We start from the raw sequence: 22650 nt of genomic DNA on the forward strand, positions 1-22650 counted from the left end.
TATACAAGGACAAGCTGAGTTACATTTCACACAGTAAGCTAAAGAAACAATGATTTGATCACTGGTTATTCTACTGCCATGACCTCTAGTGGGAAAAAAAATACAGATAAAATTACAAATTAATTATTTAGAAACTACATCAAAGCTAAATTCTATTTAAGATAACATTAGAGAAACATTATTTCTTATAAATAGTTTTCTTACAGTAACAATGATGTCCTATTTTTAATATTACAATTGTTTAGATTTAGGATTCTGGATTATCTACAGTCTTGTTTATAATTAACTCTTAGGGAGGAAGGTTCTGTGGGCAGAATATGTGCCTTCCATATGCTTGGGATTTTTAGACCATCATTATTGTTCAGATTAGGATGTTTGATAATAATCTCACAGGCTTTTCCTTAAATTTGCATTCATACCATGTTTTGGTATGAATGCAAACATGATGTAAACAACTGGTGCTTTTCCAGTCAATTCTATGTAAAGTGTTCAGGGCATGATCAGAAAGGCCAGCTCACCATAGTTATTATATTTAATGTATCGTTTATGTTCCTTTTGTCTGATAGGAATTATGCGTCCTGTTTCCCCTATATATGGTAGATTCCAGTTGCATTAAATACGGTATACTCCAGGGTGGGCCAGCGGAGGGAGTGGGTCTTCGGATGAGTTGAGTAAGCTTTTTAATTTTGCAGGAGCTTTAAAGGTGGCTTTGAGGTTGTATTTCTGTAGTATTCTGTTTATTTTATCTGATGTCCCTTTAATGTAAGGAATGGTTATAGTTTTATTGTAGTCTGGTTTATCTTTGTTTTTTATTGAAGTTTTGTAGAGAATTTTGTTAGTGTTTTGACTGTAACCATTTTTAGCATGTAATCTAAAAAATGGTTATAGCCAAAACACTATTAACAAAAGACATTCTCCCTAAGAGAAAACTATCTTTAAGAAAGAATGTTTCTCTCATGTTATCTTAAATAGAATTTGACTTTGATGAAGTTTCTAAATAGAAAGTTGGTGAGTCTGTTGCCATGGTATGACAGAGAAGAGTTGAGAAGGAGGGCCATAATTGCAAACAACTCTATGCTTAGGTTATGCAGGAGGAGTGGTGTGGAGTTTGAGAAGTGAGTTTGATGGGCAAAAGGATTTATATAAGAAGGATGGTTTGCACCTGAATGGATTTGATGTACTGAGACTGGAAAAAGTGTTGTTGAATGAAGTGGAAGTGGATGCAGAATCAGGGAAACTAGAGTTATTGGGGGGGGGAGCGGATATGCAGACCTTAGGGAGGCGTGTAGGAATGTGAATAATATGCCGAGCAAGTACGAAGGACAACAAATCAGAATGGGTTATTTAGTATAAGGCATCAGGACAGGGGTGGGACTAATGGGCTTCTGCATTTCATGTTTACTAATGCCAGGATATTAGGAACAAGAAGGAAGAATTTTTGGCCTTGGTTGACTCTTCCAGGCCACATGTTATTGGCATTAGTGAAACATGGCTGACAGAAGATGATTAGCTAGTGGGATTGAATGTGAGGGGTATAGTGTGTTCAGAGGGACAGAGAGAATAAAATGGGGGGGAGGAGTGTTATGATGATAGCTAATGAACTGCAGCCAAGGAGAATAGAAGTTGAACTGCAGGATAGAGAAAAGAGCACATTTGAGGCTATTTGGTGTGTGAGATTGAGACTAGCAGAACAAAATATACAGTTGGGTGCTGCTATAGACCAGGTGATGGAATAGATAGTGGAGACAGTATGCATAAGCAAATAGAAGCAATGAGTGGAAGGATGGTAATTATTATGGGGGATTTCAACTATGGTAACATTGATTGGAAGGAGGAGAGGACACATGGAAGGAAGGAATTGGATTTTATGCAGTTATTAAGGGATAACTATCTGCGACAGCATGTAATGGAAAATACTAGGAGCCAGAGAATGCTTGACCTAGTAATTGCATCTGAGAATTTGGCTGTAATGAATATGACCCCGTTGCCACAAATTGGTGAGAGTGATCGTAGGGTCTTGACCTGAGAGGTGGCTAAATGTGTGGAATTTTCAATTAAGACAGGGTACATGTGGAATTACCGGGCTGGTAAATATGTTAAGCTTAGGAGATTGATTGGTTCAGTGCCATGGCATGTAAAACTGCAAGGGCTGGATGTTGATAATGCATGGGAGGTGGTTAAGGAGTGTTTGCAGGAGGCAATGGCTGACTGTATACCTAGAGTTTGAATAATAAATCAGTTAGGGGTTAAATGGATGAATAACACTATTAAGCTTGAGCTGCAAAAAAAGAAACAACTGTGTTGGAAATTTGAGGAGAAAGGTGACCTGCAGGCACATGAACGGTATAAAGCACAGGCCAGAAGGGTAAGGAGTATGGTAAAAAAAAGCAAAAGCAGATTATGAAAGAAAATTAGCCATGCAGGCTAAAGAAAATCCCAAACAGTTTTTTAGATATGTTGCAAGTAAAAGAAAAAATGTATATGGCAGAATGATTTTAAAGAATGCCGATGATAGGGAGGTAACCGAATCAGTTGATATAGTGGAATTACTGAGCGAGCATTTTGCAAGAGTATATCATCCAGGTGGTGATATTGCAGGAATGAAGGAACCAGCAGCTTATATGGGAATTGTGGTGAATGAAGTGGAGGTTAATAGTGTATTACAAAACCGCAATGTGAATACATCTGTGGGATTGGATGGTATACCAGCTCGTGTCGTACGAGAAGTGGATAAAGAATTGTCAGTGCCTTTGACCATTTTGTTTAATTTGAGTCTCGGGTCCGGGTTAGTTCCGAGAGGGTGGAAAGAGGGGAATATAATTCCACTGCTTAAAGAAGTTTTCGTGACTGCTGTTGTAAATTACCGACCGATCAGCATATCAGGAGTCGTTGTCAAGGTCTTGGAGAAAGTAGTCAAGAGGAAAATACAGGAATGGATAGATGAAAATGGGATACTGTATGGGGGACAGCATGGTTTTGATGAGCTTGGATGTAACTTGCTCACGTGTTATAACACAGTGACGGCTGAACTGGATAAGAGTAATGGGTTTACAGTGATTCTGCTGGACCTTGGTAAGGCCTTTGACAGGATACCATATGGAATTCTAATCAGTAAACTGCAGCACATGGGGATGGATAGGAGGGTGGTTGATGGAGAGATATCAGAGAGTAGTTTATTCAGGAGCAGAGTTCAAAAGACGGCCTGTTACTAGTGGTGTGCCGCAGGGTTCTGTTCTTGGACCACTACTGTTGAATTTGTTCATTAAAGATATAGGGAGGGATCTGAGAGGAACTATTCATTTGTTTGCTGATGATGCAAAGTTGGGTAGAGCAATAGTGAATGCACAGGATGTCAAAATTTTGCAGGATGATTTGGATAGTTTCAAGGACTTAGCTAAGGAGAATGGATGTCAATTTAATATGGCAAAATGTAAGGTTATGCATTTTGGGGTGAAAAGATTAGCAGTGGTATACTGCTGCTAATCTTTGGAACGGTACCGCAGGAGATTGACGAGGTCAGGGATTTGGGAGTGTTGGTCGATAGGAGTTGAAATTTAGGGGGCACATTGCAAAAGTAGTTAAATCAGCTCATCAAATCACTTTGTTACTGAAGAATACTTTGACGAGCAGAGACAAGCAAGTTATTGTTCCTCTGCATCGAGCCTTGATAAGATTCCATCCAGACTACTGTGCCCAGATTTGGGCACCAGGGTTTCTTCTTGATCGGGAGAAAGTGGAGAAGATCCAGAGATGCGTGACCAAGATGATAGCAGGTCTATGGAATGAACCTTATGAGAACAGGTTGAAGATTTGTGGGTTGCAGAAATTGGTTGATAGGCAGAAAAGGGGTGATATGATTGGGACATTCAAATTACTGAAAGGTTTCTATAAGATTAATTCAGAAGATATTTTTGAGAACAGGACTGGTGGTGGGAAGACTAGGAGCCATCCATGGAAACTGGGCATGAGTGTTAGAGCTACGTTTTTTACTTGGAGAGTGGTGAATGAGTGGAATAAACTACCAGAGTCTGTTGTGGGTGCTATGACTGTGAATGAGTTCAAGGTGACGTGTGATAGATACTGTGTGAATGTTGGATAGTTGTTCTTGACATGATGTTAGGGCTACCCTCAATGAGTCTAAGGACTCCTCAGAGTTGCCCGTAATAATAAATAATTAAGTTGTAATTTTATGTTTTTTTTTTTTTTCCACTAGAGGTCATGCCAGTAGAATAACCAGTTCAAGTCATTATTTCAGCTTGTCCTTTTATATTTGTGTATGCTCCGGATGAGGACCTTGATATGAAGGGTCAAATGTCGGGAAATTAAAATAGTTATTTATAACACGGGTGTAAAGTCCATAATTTCTAAAATGAATACATATTGAGGCTTTGAATTAAACTCTGATCTTTGAGCCATTTCTTGTAAAGAGTTACCAGAAATAGCTCAGTTCCAAGAAGCAAAAATAGAGTACAAGTAGCAGTGCAATTGCAAAATGAGAAGTCAATAAAAAAAACGCAGAGAGAGAAAAATGGAACATTTTTGTAACTGAACTAGAAAATTAGCACCTCCGTAGCTCAGTTGGTATAGACAAAACCCTTTGGTGAGAAAGCCCTGGATTTGATTCCCATGCATGACGTGACGAACCTTTATCTAGTCTCTTTCGACTAATGGTGAGTTGGCCGGTCTCATACAGAAGTAGAGGGTTTTTCCACCCAGAAACTCAGTTTTTTCTCCCTCAGACTAGGCGAACTAGCCCTGTGCACACACACACACACACATGGATTTACAGTCATAAAAATATATATACTTAATCCCTCATTAGGAGTGTTTAAGATAATGAAGATGTGATTGTGAAGGAAGATTGGGCAATTAAAATGACCTTATATTTATTACAGTTAAGTCCCTAACCCCTATAACTCTGTTTGATTTAATGTATCAACTTATGTCCGACTCGACTTATGTCTTGCCAGATGGAACGAAACCCGGGCATAAGTCGAGGGATGACTATTAACATTTGAATCTGTTCTATGTATTTCTTCATTGTTAGGTGTGCATGTGCGTTCAAGGTCTAGTGAATGCCAAAGGTGGATAGCAGTGCAATGTTATTTTCTAAGAATTTGGCAAAAATATAACATCCAGACTTTTTTCACTCCTCTACTTAAGCTTTGATTTTGGCCAGACAGAAAACACCATCAAATTATGTCTAGAGGAACATAAAAGAGATGTCACATATGGAAGAACTAGAGGGTTCTTTCGAACTATGTTCTGAATTCTGCTAATGCTAACGACGAAAACTCTATCATTCATCCAGTCATATGAGACAAATTAGAAAATATCTTTCAGTGCTATGATGAACTGGAAAGAAGAATTGTAGAATATAAAGAAATCATCCTCGATCCAGTACATCTCAACACTAACCTCAGCTATAATAACTGTCATTGCACTGCTTTAAAACTTTGGCGTTCATGAAACTTGAATGCACACGCATGCCCAACAATCAAGAGATACAAAGAATAGCTTCGAACGTTAATGCATTGGTAGTTCTCTCATGTTATGCACCAGAAGAAATCTTCTAAGAAGACAAAACTAATTGTGCAATTTACTTAAAATAATGTTTCTATTTTTTTTTATCTCTCAACTTATGGTCATTGAATCTATTTCAATATATATATATATATATATATATATATATTATAATAATAATCTTAAGGGCCAAAGCTGTATAACTGAGAGGAGACCTCCATATAGCCTTTAAAGGAATGTGGAGAAAACCGACCAGAGCTTCTCCTGTCATAATGTCCAATTCCTCACCTTCTCGTGGTGCACCCTGTTAGGTATTTACCTAGATACTGAATGAACGAGGATGGGCTGGCAATTTGTGATTTAGCCGACCAAATTGCATTCTTATTGGCTTAAACCACAATATACAATGATGGTACAACATAACAGAATTTCATGCTGGCTGGCACGTCACCCGATTAAACCAAACTCCCATTGTTTTGGACAGGGAACCAGAGTGAACAACAATAAAGTCAGCTACTGGAAAGAAGCCTAAAGCACACCCCAATTCAATATCACCAGAGTTCCAGATCGTACTATCAACATAAGAATCGACACTAAATATGAGGCTTATCTTCTTGAATGGCAGGCAATATCAAATAGAATGATGTGGGCAAATATCAGAATGAGGAACTAGACGATGAGACTTATTTGTGCCTATGGTCCCATGGAAGATTCTACTAAGGTAGAAGTTTGAGGCTTTAGAGAAAGCAACTGAAACAATGAAAAATGAAAAGTTCGTCATTGTAGGGGATATAAATAACAGAGTAGGAAATGATTGTCAAACATACAAAAGTATTTTTGGAAAATTTGGAGAAAAGAGCAGAGCTAATAATAATAGCAAATTCCTGTTGGATTTCTGCTCAGGACATGGGCTGGTTATCACTAACACAATGTTCTAACATAAATATGTGCACAAATTCACATGGAGAGAAGAGGCAAGGAATAAGTCTCATTGCCGTGTTATTTTTGATAGTGATGTTTTCTCACTGGTGCATGAAACTAGAGTGTACAGAGAATTTGAAATTGGAAGGGATCACCATTTAGTCTTGAGCAGGATAAAATTGAATTTCATATTGAAAAGAAGAACATGTAAGAAAGTTTTAAAGCGAATAAAAGTTGAGCAGCTCTCATATGTGAACTGTAGACTAAATTCCCGAAGGGCCGCTATGGCATTGCACTGTTTAAGGTAAAACAACTTAACAAGTAAAGCACGCTGAGGCAAGGTAGGATGCATATTGAGCACAATTGTCAGTCATTCGAATAAGTGCCTGAACGTTCCCCATCCCTTTTTAAGTGGAATTGATGGCACTGCTCTCACATACGCACAGTAAAATTTGCATAATCCTTTTTACCTGCATTTACTGCAAATATTTGACTGCTTTCGACCACTATCAGTGACTTTTGGTACTAAATCTTTTTTTTGAAGAATTCATCTCCCCATGCCTTCGAAAGTCTCAGTATAAAATGTGGTCTCATTCCCAGCAGTAACAAGATGAAGACAATGAAAATAGTCAAAAGGATTGAAATATCAACTGCATTGTGAATGGAGAACCTATAGAGCAAGTAAAACATTTCAACTACCTAGGCATGATTTTTTTAATGAAGACGGTAAATTAAATATGGAAACAAACAACAGAATTAACAAAGATGTTATAAGGAATAAGAGAGAAATTAGTTACAACTAAATTAGCTGTATACGAGGGTTTTTTGAAATGTTTGTTAAAAAAATAAGTCAAACTCATTTTTTTTGAAAAAATCGCCTTTATTTCTCAACATAGTCTCTATCAAGGTGTACACATTTCGTCCAGTGAATTTCCAATTTTTTCATCCCATCTAAAAAGTAGGATTTGTGAAATTGTGCAAAATAGTCATTAATAGCCTCGATGATATCCTCGTTCGAAGAAAATGACTGACAAAGTCCATGGTATCGTTACAGAAGACTGATTTGGAGTAAAATTGTAGATAGGAAGTTAGTAATGATGTAAGTTTTTCATGTAGTACTATCATATCCTGTACACCATTTAGGGCACATGTCAGATAAAAATCCCAAAACAGCCTGATCCTTTTGGCATAAATATGATAAATATGTTATTTCCAGGCAATCAAATTGTATTAGCCACACTAGAAGATAATTTATAGAGATCAATAAAATCATTAAATGAGATATCAGCAAAATATAATGTGAGAATATAAAAAATAAAGATAAAATAATGGCTTTGAAAGGAGAAAACCGAATAATAAGTAAAATAGTGATAAATAATAAAATATTAGAACAAGTATATACTTGCAAATACCTAGATGTGAGTTGTTGTATGAAAATCAAAAGACAGAATTAAAATATCGAATTTTGTTAAGGACAGCGCATAAGTAATATATTTAGAACATAATGTAAAATGGTTAGAACATCTAAATTGAATGGACAATAGCAGACTGCCAAAAATACCATGTGGGTATAATAAACGTAATAATAAATATAAAAAGAAGAATTGGAAGACCAAGAAAGTGATGGCATGAGACCGGAATATGCCAGTTTACCTAAAATCCATTATAGGAGGAAGAAAATGATGCATTCTTAACTAAAAGGTGTGTGTTGGGGGGGGGGGGGGGGATCATCAGAAAGCTTCATAAATATTGTCTTGCAAATATGTTGAAATATGCTTTATTGTTGGAATGGTATTTTCACCATTTGTTCCTTTACCAATTTTTCGTGATATTCTTGTCTATTGTCATAAAGATGTTTTTGAGGACTTTTCATGACGTGAATGTAGTGGGGAAGTCACTAATTTGGTTGAATTTGAGTTCAGGAATTTTAATATTAGCCTTTAAAGGATTAGGCTATATGAAAATATACAATTTGTTCAGTTTTTATTTCATTCATTGATTATTTTACTTTTATTTTTTATTTTTTATTTTTAGGCATATAGCTGCAAGACAAGATAGTTATGAATGTGTTGTGTAAGTAAATTTTTAATACTTTAATATCTTAAGTTTTATTACATTTTTTGCTATATAAACATTTTGAAAATGAATAGAATCTCATATTATCAAATAGAAGTACAAGTTACTACAAGAATGCAAATTTATTTAATACCACCACCATTCATGTGGATTAAAAACAGACATAACATTTAAAAATAACCAAACATTATTGAATGTGAATGGCGATAGCACACAAATGATAGTTATTATCAAGTTGTGTGTATGTGCACACATGTCCATGCATACATATATGTGTCCTTTGAACCAAAACAATGCACTATTAGGAAACTTAACTCTGTATAATGATACAAATGTTATATCTCTTCTTCTCTTGATGTTTTAGACTCATTTGTCGATCAAGGCCAAATAACTTCTTCATAGTAATCCATGCCTTGTGAGGTAGTTAATCAGAAATAATTTCTTTTTCATCATCATTAGTGTTCTGTCTCTTGACAGGTCCAATGGTATAACTCAGCAGATTCTTTTTCCCCAATTTCCTCTGCCTCTTGCTTCCTCCTTCATTTCCTGATATCTTCTTGTTCCCATTATATCATCATGCATCGTTAATCGTCTTCTTCCTCTTGGTCGCTTTCCTTCAATTTTCCCTTCTCTCATTCTTTTCAGTAGGCTGTCTCCTTTTAATACATGTCCTATCCAGTTATGCTTTCTTCTTCTTATGGTCTTTAGTAAATCCCTTTCTTCTTCAACTCTTTGTAATACTTCTTCATTGGTGATTTTTTTAGTCCACTTTATTTTCTCCATAACCATATTTCAAATGCCTCTAACATTTTAGCTTCTTTCTTCCTAAATTGTCCATGTTCTGACCCATACTCCAAATATAGCACTTAATAAGCCTTTTCTTTAGGTTTTTATTCATTTTATTAATAAACAAATTTTTCTTGCTATAAAAGGCATATTTTCCTTTGTTAATTCTTTCTTTTATTTCCATGTCACATTTTCCATTTTCTTGTATTATACTACCAAGGTATTTGTATTGTCTCACTTGCTCTACACTTTCTCCTTTCATCATCACCTTGATACTTCCTGGTTTCCTGGAGACTCTCATCGCTTTTGTTTTCTTTGCGTTAATTTTCATACCATATTTCTTGCATATATTTTCAAATTTTTGCATTAGGTGCTGTAGTTCATCTTCGGTATTAGATAATATTGCTTGATCATCTGCAAATCTAATATTTTGTATTGTTCTTCCTCCAATAGTGATTTCTCTTTCCTCTTCATAAAATGCTTGTTTTATCATTTCTTCTGCAAATATATTGAAGAGCGTCAGTGACAGGCAGCATCCCTGTCAGAGCACACCTCTGCCAATCACACGTTTTTTTAGTTTTTCCTACTTTTGTCTTTATTATGGCCGTCTGGTTCATATATAATTCAGCTATTAACCTTCTGTCTCTCCAATCTAAACCTATTTTGTGTAATATTTCCATCAGATTTTCCCATTTCACCATGTCAAATGCTTTTTCAAGGTCGATGAAACAAATATAAACTTCTTTATTTACTTGTATATTCCTTTCGCATATGATCCTCATTACTCCAATTGCATCTCTGGTTCCTCTGTCTTTTCTAAATCCAAATTGATCATCCCCCAGAAAATATTCCACTCTATTATACAATCTTTGATTTAATATTCTTAGCAGTACTTTGGAGGCATGTGAGAGTATGCTTATAGTTCTGTAGTCACTTTACTGAGCAGGATTGCTTTTCTTTTCAATTGGTATAAGAATACTCTCTGTGAAATCTTTAGGCCACACTCCTGTTTTATAAATGAAGTTGCAGAGTTTCCATGTTTCTGTTATACCTTTGTTCTCCAGTTCTATACCTACACCTTTAAACCACCCACTAAACTTAAAACCATATTCAATTCCTCTAAGGATCCTCTCCTCCCATTAGCACACCCTGGAGTCTATTGCATCCGCTGCACCTGTAACTTGCCTATACATTGGTGAAACAGGACGGATAATCCCTATACGCAAGAAAGAACACATTAAATATAACCATTATGATGAAGCAGGCCTCTCAGACCACGCGCTCAACACCTTACACCAAATCAACTGGAAAAGCATCCGCTCTTTACACCACACAAAAACCTGGTATGAAAGGAAATTTAAGGAAGCCTGCGAAATCCTGATAAACCACCCAAATATCAACAACAAAGATGGCATGAAAATTCCAAGGATCTGGATGGCACACATTCAGCCTACCTAATATATAAGATCCAGCATAAGTCAGGACTCTAGCCAATCTTCAGTAGAAACCATTCCATATCAACTGGCTGGAATGTACAAGTATAATCATGATGTTAATATATGTATATAGATAGATACTTGTTGTTGTGCCCAATGTATTTCTACAACCAACAGATAACACTAATAATAGGACTCTAGCATTGATGTGTGTATATATATATATATATATATATATATATATTTTTTTTTTTTTCCACCAGAGGTCAGGCCAACAATTGTTGTAGTGGTTGGTATCTTTAACAAACCAGTTTGATTGTAGTGTAGCTTGTTTCCTGTGTATAGTTTTATGCTCCAGAAGATGACCTTGACATAAAGGTCGAAACGTCGAATGTAGATTTTAGTTATATTAAACTAAAGTTTTTATTCAAACATGGTAGTTGTCTCCATAATTTTCAAATATATCTTCTTCTCTTTGGAAGTTTAAACCAAGTATTACCAATGATTAGTTTGTGTTTTTTTACAAAACTCTATAAGTCTTTCACCTCTCTCATTCCTTTTTCCAAGGCCATATCTTCTTGTTATTCCCTTCTTTACCTTTTCACCTACCCCTACATTCCAGCCTCCTATCCAGATGGTACACCTTTTAGTTCTGTCTTCTTCCATTATCTCTTCTACTTCATTTTCATCATGGTCACTTGTGGGCATATATTTCTGTATAATCATTATGTCCACAGGCTTTGCTTTCAGTTTAATCATAATCACCCTGTCACTTTTATATATTATTTTTTCTACTGAATTTTTTAACCTTTTCATTCAAAACAAATGCTACTCCATTTTCCTCCCGTGTTCTACAGGAATATATAATTCTATAACCATCACTTTCAAAATCTCCTATATCTCCCCATCTGATTTCACTTAGACCAACCACATCCATTTTATTCCTCTCCATTTCTTTCTTCAAGTTCTCTAATTTACCAGCTCTTGACATTGTTTTTACATTCCAAGTTGCAACATATATAGTTTCTATCTCCTTCTCTCTTGGATGTCTTATTTTCTTCTTCCTATTTTCCTCAATACTTGGGATCCCATCCTCATTGTCCATTTGAGGATTTCCAAGGTTAACGACCTGAGAAGCCTCATTTCTTCTTCTGATGGGCATGACATCCATCGTTTGCCGATATACCCCATTTTTGCCAGTTGTGGAAACTAAATTTGCCGAGTTCACCATATTTCTTGGAAATAATACTGAGGTGGTTTCCTGTTGCCTTCCTTTATGGTATGTTATGGTTTCAAACCTGGGAGAGCAGCAGACTCCCACTGCTTAAAATAGGCTACTCCTCTCACTACTAAAGGTAGAAAATAAAGTAAATAGAAAAGAACCACCCCTAGCCCTCGAATTATTCTAATAGCATTGGGGGGGGGGAAACAAGAAGACGAGAGGACATATAAAGAAAGAAGATATGGACCAGTCTATAGATAATATAACAGACGTACATTACATGAAGTAAGGCATGGTCCAGCATCAGGTACCTCCGGTTTGCCTTTCCTATACTCACTAGAGTGAGCCCTTGAGGCCAAAAGGACTTCACTATCTCTAAACAAGACTGACTTAGCTGCAGTTGCAAAGCCTTTATAAAGGAGTTATTCATATACGGACAGGATTCAAACCAAGGTTCCCACCTCATAACACACACAGGGTGAGTCAAGATAAATAATTATAACTTCAGGAGCTTATATAGTACAGGCCTTTTTCAGTTAAAACCCTTTGATACTGAACAGTTATAGAACTATGGGTCTTTGAATTTTTTAAAAAAAAAATGTCATTGGAGTTCAAGAATTTTTAATTAATCTTTTCATTAGATGCTGATACTATTGCCAGCCTCAGTACTAATGCAGAAATAATGTACGAGTTACTTGTTCTATGTAACCATCCATTGCAGTTTATTATTGTGTCTTACAGAATGCATTTGATGTTGTAGTGAATTCTGTATACTATCCATTGTTTCTGATACTGATTATATCAGAAACAATTGATCAAAATTGATCTTTTGTTCAATCAGTTGAACAAAAGATCAGTGTATATATGTTTAGATTTCATTCCAACAGTAATGGTAAATCTTCTATCACTGAGGGTGTTTTTAAAACAAAGACTTCTGAGTTGAAGTGTTTAACATTTATCTGGAAATCGAGATAGAGAGAGAGAGAAGAACATTTCTTTGCTTCATATTTCATCTGTGTGTAATCAAACAAGATATGGCCAAGTGAGAAAATATTATTGATAGGGTATATTGGAATGTTCACATAATTGCTTGGCCTGGTTAGCATAATAACCACTTTGCCTGGTTGACCAAGTGGTTAACATACCTGCTTTTCAACTAACAGGCATAGATTCGAATCCTGCCACCACATGAATGTTGCGATTGTTTTTAGGTAGGAAATGAATTTTATGTTCCAATATGGGACCACCACATGGCTTATTGGAGGCCTGAAGTATCCTGGAAAAGTTCCATGATTGGTCTCTAGAGGAGGGTGTCCAGACTATATAAAAAAAAAAAAAAAAAAAATGAAAAAATGATATGAAATACTTAGTACTCCCACCATACTGATATACTATAGGTTTACATCTTTCATGGGTGGTGATGCAACACACACATAAAAGTGTATTTAGTGATATTCTCAGTGAACTGTTACACACCCTTTTATTCAATATGAAATTTAATTTTATCCTGCTCAACACTACATGGTGATCACTTTCAATTTAAAATCATCTGTATGTTCTTGCTTAACCAATGGGAAAATATCGCTATCAACAGTAACATAGTAAGACTCTTATTTCTTTCATCTTCTCTCTCCATGTGAGTCTTTGCACATTTTTATGTTGGAACATACTTATACTATGTTCCAACATAAAAATGTTGAAACATAGTATAAGTAATGACAAATCCGTGTCCTGAACAGAAATCCAGCAAGTACTTGTTGCCATTGTTATTATTATTAGCTTTACTGTTTTTTCAAAATTTTCCCAATACATTTCTTTATCTGTAAATTAAAGATACCAAGAAATTATATACTTGGTTTAATCCTTTGTCAAAGTGTAAGCAAACAAAGTTTGCACCTGAAGTATTTTCAGGACTTGGACAACTCGTATATACAAGCTAATGACTTCACATTGCTTGCCTTAGTATCCCATAATGCAAAGCACATATCCTTACAGACATGTACAACACTATGCATTATGGGAAGGGTCACAATCCAGACCGGTTTCGACCTTCATTGAGGTGAAAAAGTAAAGGGATTGCTCATCATAGGTCTAGAGTAGTTAGTATATAGGGGTGCAAGATAGCCTGATAGTATCAGGAGAAAGAAAAGACAGATAGATAGCATGAGAGATAGAGCAAAGGCCCTCAGCTCTTTTATATCATCATATAGTCGAAAGCTATTAGTTTTCCTTTTTCACTAATCTCATATAGATGAACAACCAAAAGACCAATGGAACCTAAAGTGCAAAGATGGCTGATACCCAGGTGGTTAGCCCCATCTGGATTTAACTGCCTTGAGTTGGCCTTGTATGTCTGGGATTGCTCTCCAGTCATCCCTGCAATTGACTATAAGAACACTTTGAATTAAGAGGATGGAACTATTTAAAAAAACCTCTCATAGCAAGAATAGACAGAATTTTATCTTCCCTTGGTGAATATTGCATAATGTGGATGGTCTACTGGTCTACACCATCTAGTCATAAATTTAATATCTCCTAGAATGCTTCTTTCTAAATACAAAAATCATCTGATTGAACAATAAAATTTCCACAATACAATATTACAAAGCATTTGCATATCATATTGCTGGTTTTCAAATCCATGTTTCTTTCTAACCTTCCATAAATGATATTTTAATTCATTAATTATAAAAATCAAAATTCTCTTCCCATTGCTGACAGGTGGTGGGTATTGCAAAAAAAAAAAAAAACCTGTTCTGTTTTAAGCAATGGAATGCCCAACAGATTATGTATTACATAATCTGTTCCAAATACGCAGGGCAAGAGGGCAGCTGTAGAATGCATGTTCTACTGTTTCCAATTGGTAACAGATGTCACAGATTTGATCTCCAATGTTAAAGTACTTCCATTTGATGGTATTGACTGGAAGACGGCCATATGCTTGAAGAAATTTCTTCAAGCAAGATCCCTCCTGTTAGAGTGTCCTTCGAACTTCAGTACCCAACTGTGGAACTTTACAGTGAAAGAGATTAAAGATTTGTTTATACCAAATTTTACTTTTTTTAATGGAAAGAATGTCAATTCCAGATTGTTTTAGCAGTTTTAGAGTTAAGTAAGAGTGTCTTAGTATTCAGGAACAATCTCAGCTTTTGGACCTTGATAATCATTAACTCCAAGCAAGGGAAGATGAAAACCCAGGTAGTACAGAAGAAGGTTTGCACATGTGTGATTAGTCTGCAATATTTTATGGATTTTTGAAGTTGTATTGCTTAAATAGCAGAATTTTAAGACTGGAAGTCCAAATCCTCCATGCTTCTTTGGTAGTTGAAGAAATTCCTTTTTAACTTCTTGGTATCAGCTTGACCACAAAAACTGCACAGGTTTACTATATAATTGCTTTACTTCAGCTTCTGTGCTGTCTGTAATATTTATGATGCACAACTGAGCAGGAAAGATTATTGTTTTGGATACTATGGCTTTAGAAGAAAAGAAGAGTGTCCCTATTTTCCAGTCTTCTAACTTTCAAAGTTCTTGGAGTGGTAATATTGGGTATGAGGAGAATTCCAAGTATAATGATGAGTTCTCTCTTAGGGGGTTAGTCCAAAAGGAATCTCCAAGATCCCACTTTCTAAACACTTTTAATTTTGTCTTGTATGCATTACTTTGCTTTGCTGAATTTTTCCAAAATACCAAAAAATATATATATATGGAATTATTATCCTTCAAAGTTCCTACTACATCATCTGCATATGTTAATGCCTTATTTTTCTTTATAGTTCAAGAAACTGTTATTCCTCACATAGCACGTGTATTGTCGACTTCCTGTAAGAAAGGTTCAAGAACCAATGCAAAGAGCAGTGGACTAAGTGGGCAAACTTGCTTGACTCCTTTTCGAAATTTTATTGGATTTGACAGGAACCCATTAACTAGGAGGTGGGATAGGCTCCTTTGATAATGGATAGCAGCTTTTTACATACGCCAATTTGCTGGAGAATGTGGAACAGAAAGGGATGCCGGACATTATCAAATGCTTGAGTAAGAAAGAGCAGTGGACTGCTCTTTCTTATCAATAGACCTGTTCTGTCCAGAACAGGTCTACTGATATTTTCTTGTCTGGCATTCTTTATAGGCTGTGGTAACTTCAGATGCTGTAATGGGTCTCTCAAGCCCATCTTTGTTTATGAACAGGAAAGCCATTAATGTTCCAAGAGTTATAATTTCCAACAGTACTATTGTCTTCAAACAGATTTTTATAGTGTTTTTGAAAAGAATTGAGTGTCTTGAGTGGTGGACAGTGGTGGTCTCCATCAATGCAGATTTGAGTGATAGTCCTTTTGCGAAATTTTGTGAATTGTGTATTGAAGAATGCAGCTGAAGGGCTATCTGCTAAATGCTGCTGTATTCTTATCTTAAAATTTCTTTCTTCTACTTGTTTCTGCCTTTCCTCTTCTGTCTCTATGTTAATGTTTCTAATGATGTTGCTACATTCTATTTCATTATGTTTGTTGGTTTGTTACAAACCAGCTTCTCTCTTTATACAGGTCTTTCTACTTTTTTCTTTTGAAGAAAGCCCGTTCCATCATATTCTGCTTTACTGCTTGCTTGAATTTTAACCACATATCCCAATTCCAGGTAATATTATTCCAATTTGAACACAGGATCTGGAATTTGGTTGAAAAGATCAATGGAAAATTTGGTGGAAGTCTACATGGTCTAGAACAGATCTCTATTTTTTCCATGCATTGGAACTAAGTAGAACTGGATTATGGTCTGGCATGTTGATGTCAAGATGTTTTATCTGAATTCCTATTTATAAAGGAAGAAGAGATATAAATTCGATCAATACGAGTGCCAACACATTGATTCATGTTTGCATTTGCCTGGAGATTAGGATTGCGAATCCTCCATATGTCTACAAGTTGAGCATTGTCAAGACATGTTTTTAACTGTGCATATCCCACTTTTCCACTTCTGGGAGGTATTCTCCTAATTTGTGTAATGTGGGGGTTTTAAATATGATTCCAGTCTCCAGCTACTATGATGTAGTGGGCACTGTATAAATATGGCTCTGATTCATGGAAGAATTTTCGTCTGACCATTCCCTTGGATGGAGCATAAACATTTATCACTATTTCAATTTCATGCCTATAGTTCTTGATTTCAAAAAAAATAGAATGTAGCAACAACTTAGTTATTTTCTTTTCATATAGATGATAATTGTACTGAGAAAACTTTAAATCAGTAAAATATATTATATTTTCTTTTATTGTATCTCTTGCTTTCCTTTTATTAGCATGAGTTGGTTCTTCATAATCCATAAACTCTTCTGAGCCTGAAGAGTTTACATTTGATGATCCACAGCCTTCTCCATCTTTACATTTTTTATTACTTCTTTTTCTTTTACATGTAGTTCCTTTTTTTAATTTTTTTTGTTTATCCTCAATTTTTTATATTAATTCATCTTTCCTTTTTGATGATCTTGTCTGCATGTTAAGTTCTTTCAGTTGTCTTACTTGCTTTTCTGTTTCTTCTCCAGTTTCTCCTTGTAGAACAGTTTCATGTTTTTGCATTTCTGTGTTAATGTTTCATGTTCATTGTTATACTAGGTTCATTATTATTGTAATTTCAACTGATGTTTTATCAGTATTTGACTTGGAAAATTGCTTCTAAAGATCTGTGTTGGATCCTGAATGCAGGGCTTTACAAGTAAATTCTTTATTCAGGATTTAACATGACAAACTACTACTTATTAAGGAGATATCTGCACATCAGCTAATAATTATAAAGTATTATTTTATGTTTTGTAATAATTGTAGTCCATGTGTGCCATATAGTGAGCGTTATTGTTAGGTTATTCGTAATTCCCAAGTAAGCTGTCTAGTACTTTGCGAAATTCTGAGAAAAGTTTATAATAGTAATCCGGAATAATCGCGTATAATCGGTACGAGTCGAGCGTAGCGATGGAGGCTATACCTACGCGGAAATATGACGTCAGAGCGCCTACCTAGAATAATGTAACCGGACAGGTTAGCGAGAGTGTAGGATCACCCAAGGGGCATGAACGATGGGGTTCGTGGGTGAAAACCACATTGAATAGAGGGCGAATAAAAGACGAAGCACGCCATTTTAAGGGGCTTTTTTTTTTGACCTTTTGATCTTCGAGTGTCGGATTCGAGTTTTAGGGGGAGCTTGTCGGAGGATTCGTGAGAGAGCGGTGGGTCGGCTACGGTAATGACAGACGGCAGGTTCTTTTCTTGAGAATGCTTGAAGATTTTCAAGCAGAGCTGATCGCGATATGACGGCCCATGCGGAATCGAGCCTTAGCAGAATGTCCCATTAGAGAAAGTTTCCTTCGGAGTGGTAGACAGCACGCAACAGTCGGAAACGATTAGAAGAAAAAGCGTAGTACATCGCCAGGTGCAAAGACAGCCGAAGAATATGCAGTATAGTAATCCAGACCTACATGAGATGGCGGCATGAAATCTGAAAGGATCTGGTAATGTAAGAGTTTTCGTTCTTTGTTAAAATTTGTTTAGAAGAAAAGGAAATTTGTGTGTGTTGTAACTAAAGAACACTAGTAGAGAACTTTTAGTGAGAATTTGACTGAATTAATTAAGCCCTTGTGGAGCAAAGAAGAGTTGTTAAATAGGCAGTGATTTGTGAATGGCTAGACTTGCTTAGATAAAATTTAGAATTAAGGTAATCATTGATAGAGTATTAATGAAAGTGTTAAATAAGTATTCTCTGAGTAACTTGTGAAGGGAATTATATAGTAGTAGTACTTTGCTTAAAGCTAATCTTATCCTTTCATAATCGAAGGATTTAACTTGCTCTGATTCATTGTGCTTTAGTATTACCCTTAACTTAGAGTGAATTTTGATCCATTGAGTATTTAAACTTAAATAACTGTAAAATGTTTTATGTTTTTCCAATAAACATGCTTTGTACCTTATACCTGAGTTATGCCTGATTACGAATTCAAACCACCACTTATGAAATTGAACCTTTTTTGGCGGGAAGGAATTTAGATAGAATTGCTTAAGTGAGATTCGGTCTACGACTGCTAACTGAATCTGCACAGCGCTAGTGTGAGATAAATTATTGTGTGTATCCTTTTAAAGTTTGAATTATTTCCCTGAACAAGAGTCTCTTCTGTTATAGGATATTGGCTGACGCAGCGAAATATAAATTTTGCCAATATCCGAAGAGGAAATAAATCTGAATTAGTATTTTAGGAGGATGACAATAGATTAGAAGGAGACTTATTATAGAGGTAGAATAAGATATAATATAGAGAGATAGCGACATAACAATAGAGTAGCCGGTAGGACTTTGATTGTACACAGTTTTGAGTAAGCAAAAGGATAGATTCTAGAGACAGTAAATTAATGTATAATAAGATTGAACTTACGACTTACGAAATAACATTATACGAAAGTAAGGATATAACAATAACACAACGACGAATTACAAATTTAACATCTGGAATTTTATGGCTAATTTCTAGCTGAGTTGGTTGTGCACTTTTTGTGATTTTATCAAGTGTAGTTTGTTTAAAAGCACCATCTTCACTAGACTGAATTGGAAGATTCAAGAACTTTCACATTTCCAGAACATTCCATGGCGTTGAAACATTTGGATTTGGGGCAGTTACCATCCAAGTGATCGTATGAACCACAACACAAGCACTGTCGTTGTACTCCGGGATAGTTTACTATAACTCTGGTTTTACTGATGTTGACAAAATTTGGTACGGGCATCTTCATATCCATTGTGAAGGTGACATCACCAGAAAACCAATTTGGATCTTTACCTGATAAGCCCTTTTGTATATTTACTAATCTTACCCCCATTTTGAAAATATTTGTATAAGAATTTCATTACTATTCTCTATATATTCCATTAGCTTTTGATTTTTACTGTTTTTATCTGACTCCCAACCGTTACAGGAATAACTGTGCTGCATTTGTAAGTAAAACCCTGTAATAAATTGTCTCTTGTTTCCACATCTTTACAATTAAATATTTCTCTCTGCCATAAGGGGTGAAAGAATAAATCTTATTTGTCCCAACTATCTCTTTTAAAAGTATACTTGTCTCACTTCTTCACTTCCGGTAATTTCAATTCCTATAGTTCACACTCTTGGAGGAATTGATACCATTATCTCAGGTGGGGAAAAGACTATAACCTCTGTGTTTGATTGTAAGAGAAAAGAAACCTTTCAGTTGTAAGACAGAATTAAATAATCCCATGATACAGAAATAATTCTACATTACCAGCAAATGCTTTATTGGAGCTACTATGAATCTTCTTAGTAGCTCCATCTTGTAATGCAGTTGTTAACTTCACTACAAACAATCTTAATATTTATTTAAAAAAAAAAAAAACCCAGTGCTAATGGGGGTGAAACCACCACTAGCACCAGTAAAATAAAATCAAAGTGAAAAACAAACTAAAGAAAACCAAAGTACTTATCTTGCTAAAAACCAAGATCTCATCAGTGGGAGTCAGACCCATAGGCAATGCTAAGGTTGAAGTAATGTAGAAGCCATATTTTCATATGCGAGTAGCCAAAAGGTGTCACACCTTATTATTAAAATACTCTGGATTAGAGATAGTTGTTGGAAGTTTTTCCACTTGGTTATACTATAAATTAAGGATACCAAGAAATTATATACTTGGTTTAATCCTTTGTCCAAGTGTAAGCACACTTTGTTTGCTTACACTTGACAAGATTCTAAATCAAGTGATGTGAACTCATCAGCTATACGAGCATATACGAGTTGCCCCAATCCTGAAAATACTACAGAAGCAAACTTTGTTTGCTTACACTTGAACAAAGGATTAAGCTAAGTATATAATTTCTTGGCATCTTTAATTTACAGTATAACCAAGTGGAAAAACTTCCAATTTCTTTATCTGGTAATCATTTCTTATTCTGCTGTTTAGATTTCTAGCAAGAACCAAGTTTTCAAGTTTTCCTTTTTTGATGTGTCTGCTATGCTTTCACAAATTTTTCCACTTCTACCGTAGTAAAATCTTCTATGGAACCATAGGCACAAATAAGTCTCAATGTCCAGTTCCACATTCTGAGATTTGTCCACATCACTCTACTTGATATTGTCTGCCATTCAAGATTATCCTGATATTTAATGTTTATTCTATAGCTACTCCTTCTTTTCTCTAATTGTTAGTGCCTGAATATAACATTTGTATTTGTTACTTAAAAAGATCTCATCTGTTTTTGTCCTGTTATTGTCAATTTGGCACTTATCCAATTCTCCTACTAGTTATCAAGAATTTGATAACCAAAATCATGATAATACTATATAGCTCATTCATTTTGTTCATTCATAATCTTGATAATTCTATCAATTTATTACTTGTGAAAACTCTTAACTATATGGAAACTTCAGAATGCTAATTTGTTGTTCTAATGTTATCTTAATTTTTATTTATCTAAAACTGAAATATTGAGCTGACTAAAATGCACATAAAATTTAATTTTATGTGCATTTTATTTTGATTTGTAGATTATTTCTTTCGAGAGGAGCTAATCCTAAAGCCAGAAATAAAGATAATGAAACACCTGTAATGGTGAGTATTAATTGAGAAGATATAATAAATCATTCATATCTTTTAGAGTACAGTAATACTCCACTTTACAATAACATTTGTATTTGTGATGATTTGCTTTATGATGATCCACTCATATGATGCTTTTCAATTCTGACCCATGTATGTTCAGCTCGGCATTTGCTAATACGATGCTTTTAGCAACACGAATCTGCTGTGATCAACTGATATTCAGTATTAATGAACTCAGTTTATTTACAACTTCATTTCTCACTATATCTGTTTGCGTTTTGCTGCAACTTATAAACTGTTTCTAAGTATTATGATATGTTTATGATTATGTTAATAATTGCAGATAAAATTCAAAGTAAAGGTGCTGTTTCTCCAATGAAAAGAATAAGAAAATGTGTAAACCTATTTCATTAGATATGAAGATTAAAATGATTAAATTTAGTTAGTTAAATTAAATGAATAAATTGTCAATAATTAAATGGTTAAATTTAATTAGTGACAATGGTGTATCATACGCTGAGAGAGACCCCATGCAAACTTCCATCACGTTACTTGTTACATTGTTAAAAACAAAGATAATGTTCTAAGTCAAGAGATTTGATTTGATTTTTATGGTGTAAAGACATCAAAGGTCATACTGTGCTAAGACACAGGTCACAGCAGCACATATGGTAATTGATTACGGCAATCCTAAACATCCATGTCCTTGGCGGGATTTGAGCCCACAGCCTTTTGGCTGGAAAGTGGATACACTAACCACTCAGCCAACCAGGCATGCACTAAGTCAGGAGAAACGTGCTGCCTAGTTAATACTACAATTATTTATAAACATGACAATGTTTATAAATAATTATATTTATAATATTTATAAACATGACAATCTACACCATTAAAATGAAAAAATTTTAATGGTGTAGATTGATGACTAAACTGGTTGACATGTTTCCTTAAGCCAAGCTATTCTGAATAACTTTTTTGTTTGTGAAAATTATTTTATTTATTGATTTTTCTTTTTTCTTTTTTGCATATCTGATATACATAAGTGCTTTCTTTACATAATTGATGTATATATATGACTGCTTAAAAACATTATTAAAC

At 35.1% G+C, this 22650-nt stretch overlaps 1 protein-coding gene across 3 annotated transcripts in view; it reads left to right on the top strand.

The window, feature by feature from the left end:
- The window catches only part of LOC150103899 (uncharacterized), a 426738-nt gene that overhangs the window by 274306 nt on the left and 129782 nt on the right, over positions 1-22650 (top strand). For all 3 annotated transcript variants that reach the window (XM_090397172.1, XM_090397171.1, XM_090397173.1), the window contains exons 16-17: positions 8479-8517; positions 21498-21561. In XM_090397172.1, the coding sequence (XP_090253298.1) occupies positions 8479-8517; positions 21498-21561 (103 nt within the window). The remainder of the gene's footprint in view (positions 1-8478; positions 8518-21497; positions 21562-22650) is intronic.

The sequence above is a fragment of the Typopeltis vanoorti genome, chromosome 8 (genome assembly GCF_054136105.1).
Source record: "Typopeltis vanoorti isolate ZY-2024b chromosome 8, IOZ_Tvanoo_1.0, whole genome shotgun sequence".
NCBI lineage: Eukaryota > Metazoa > Arthropoda > Arachnida > Uropygi > Thelyphonidae > Typopeltis > Typopeltis vanoorti.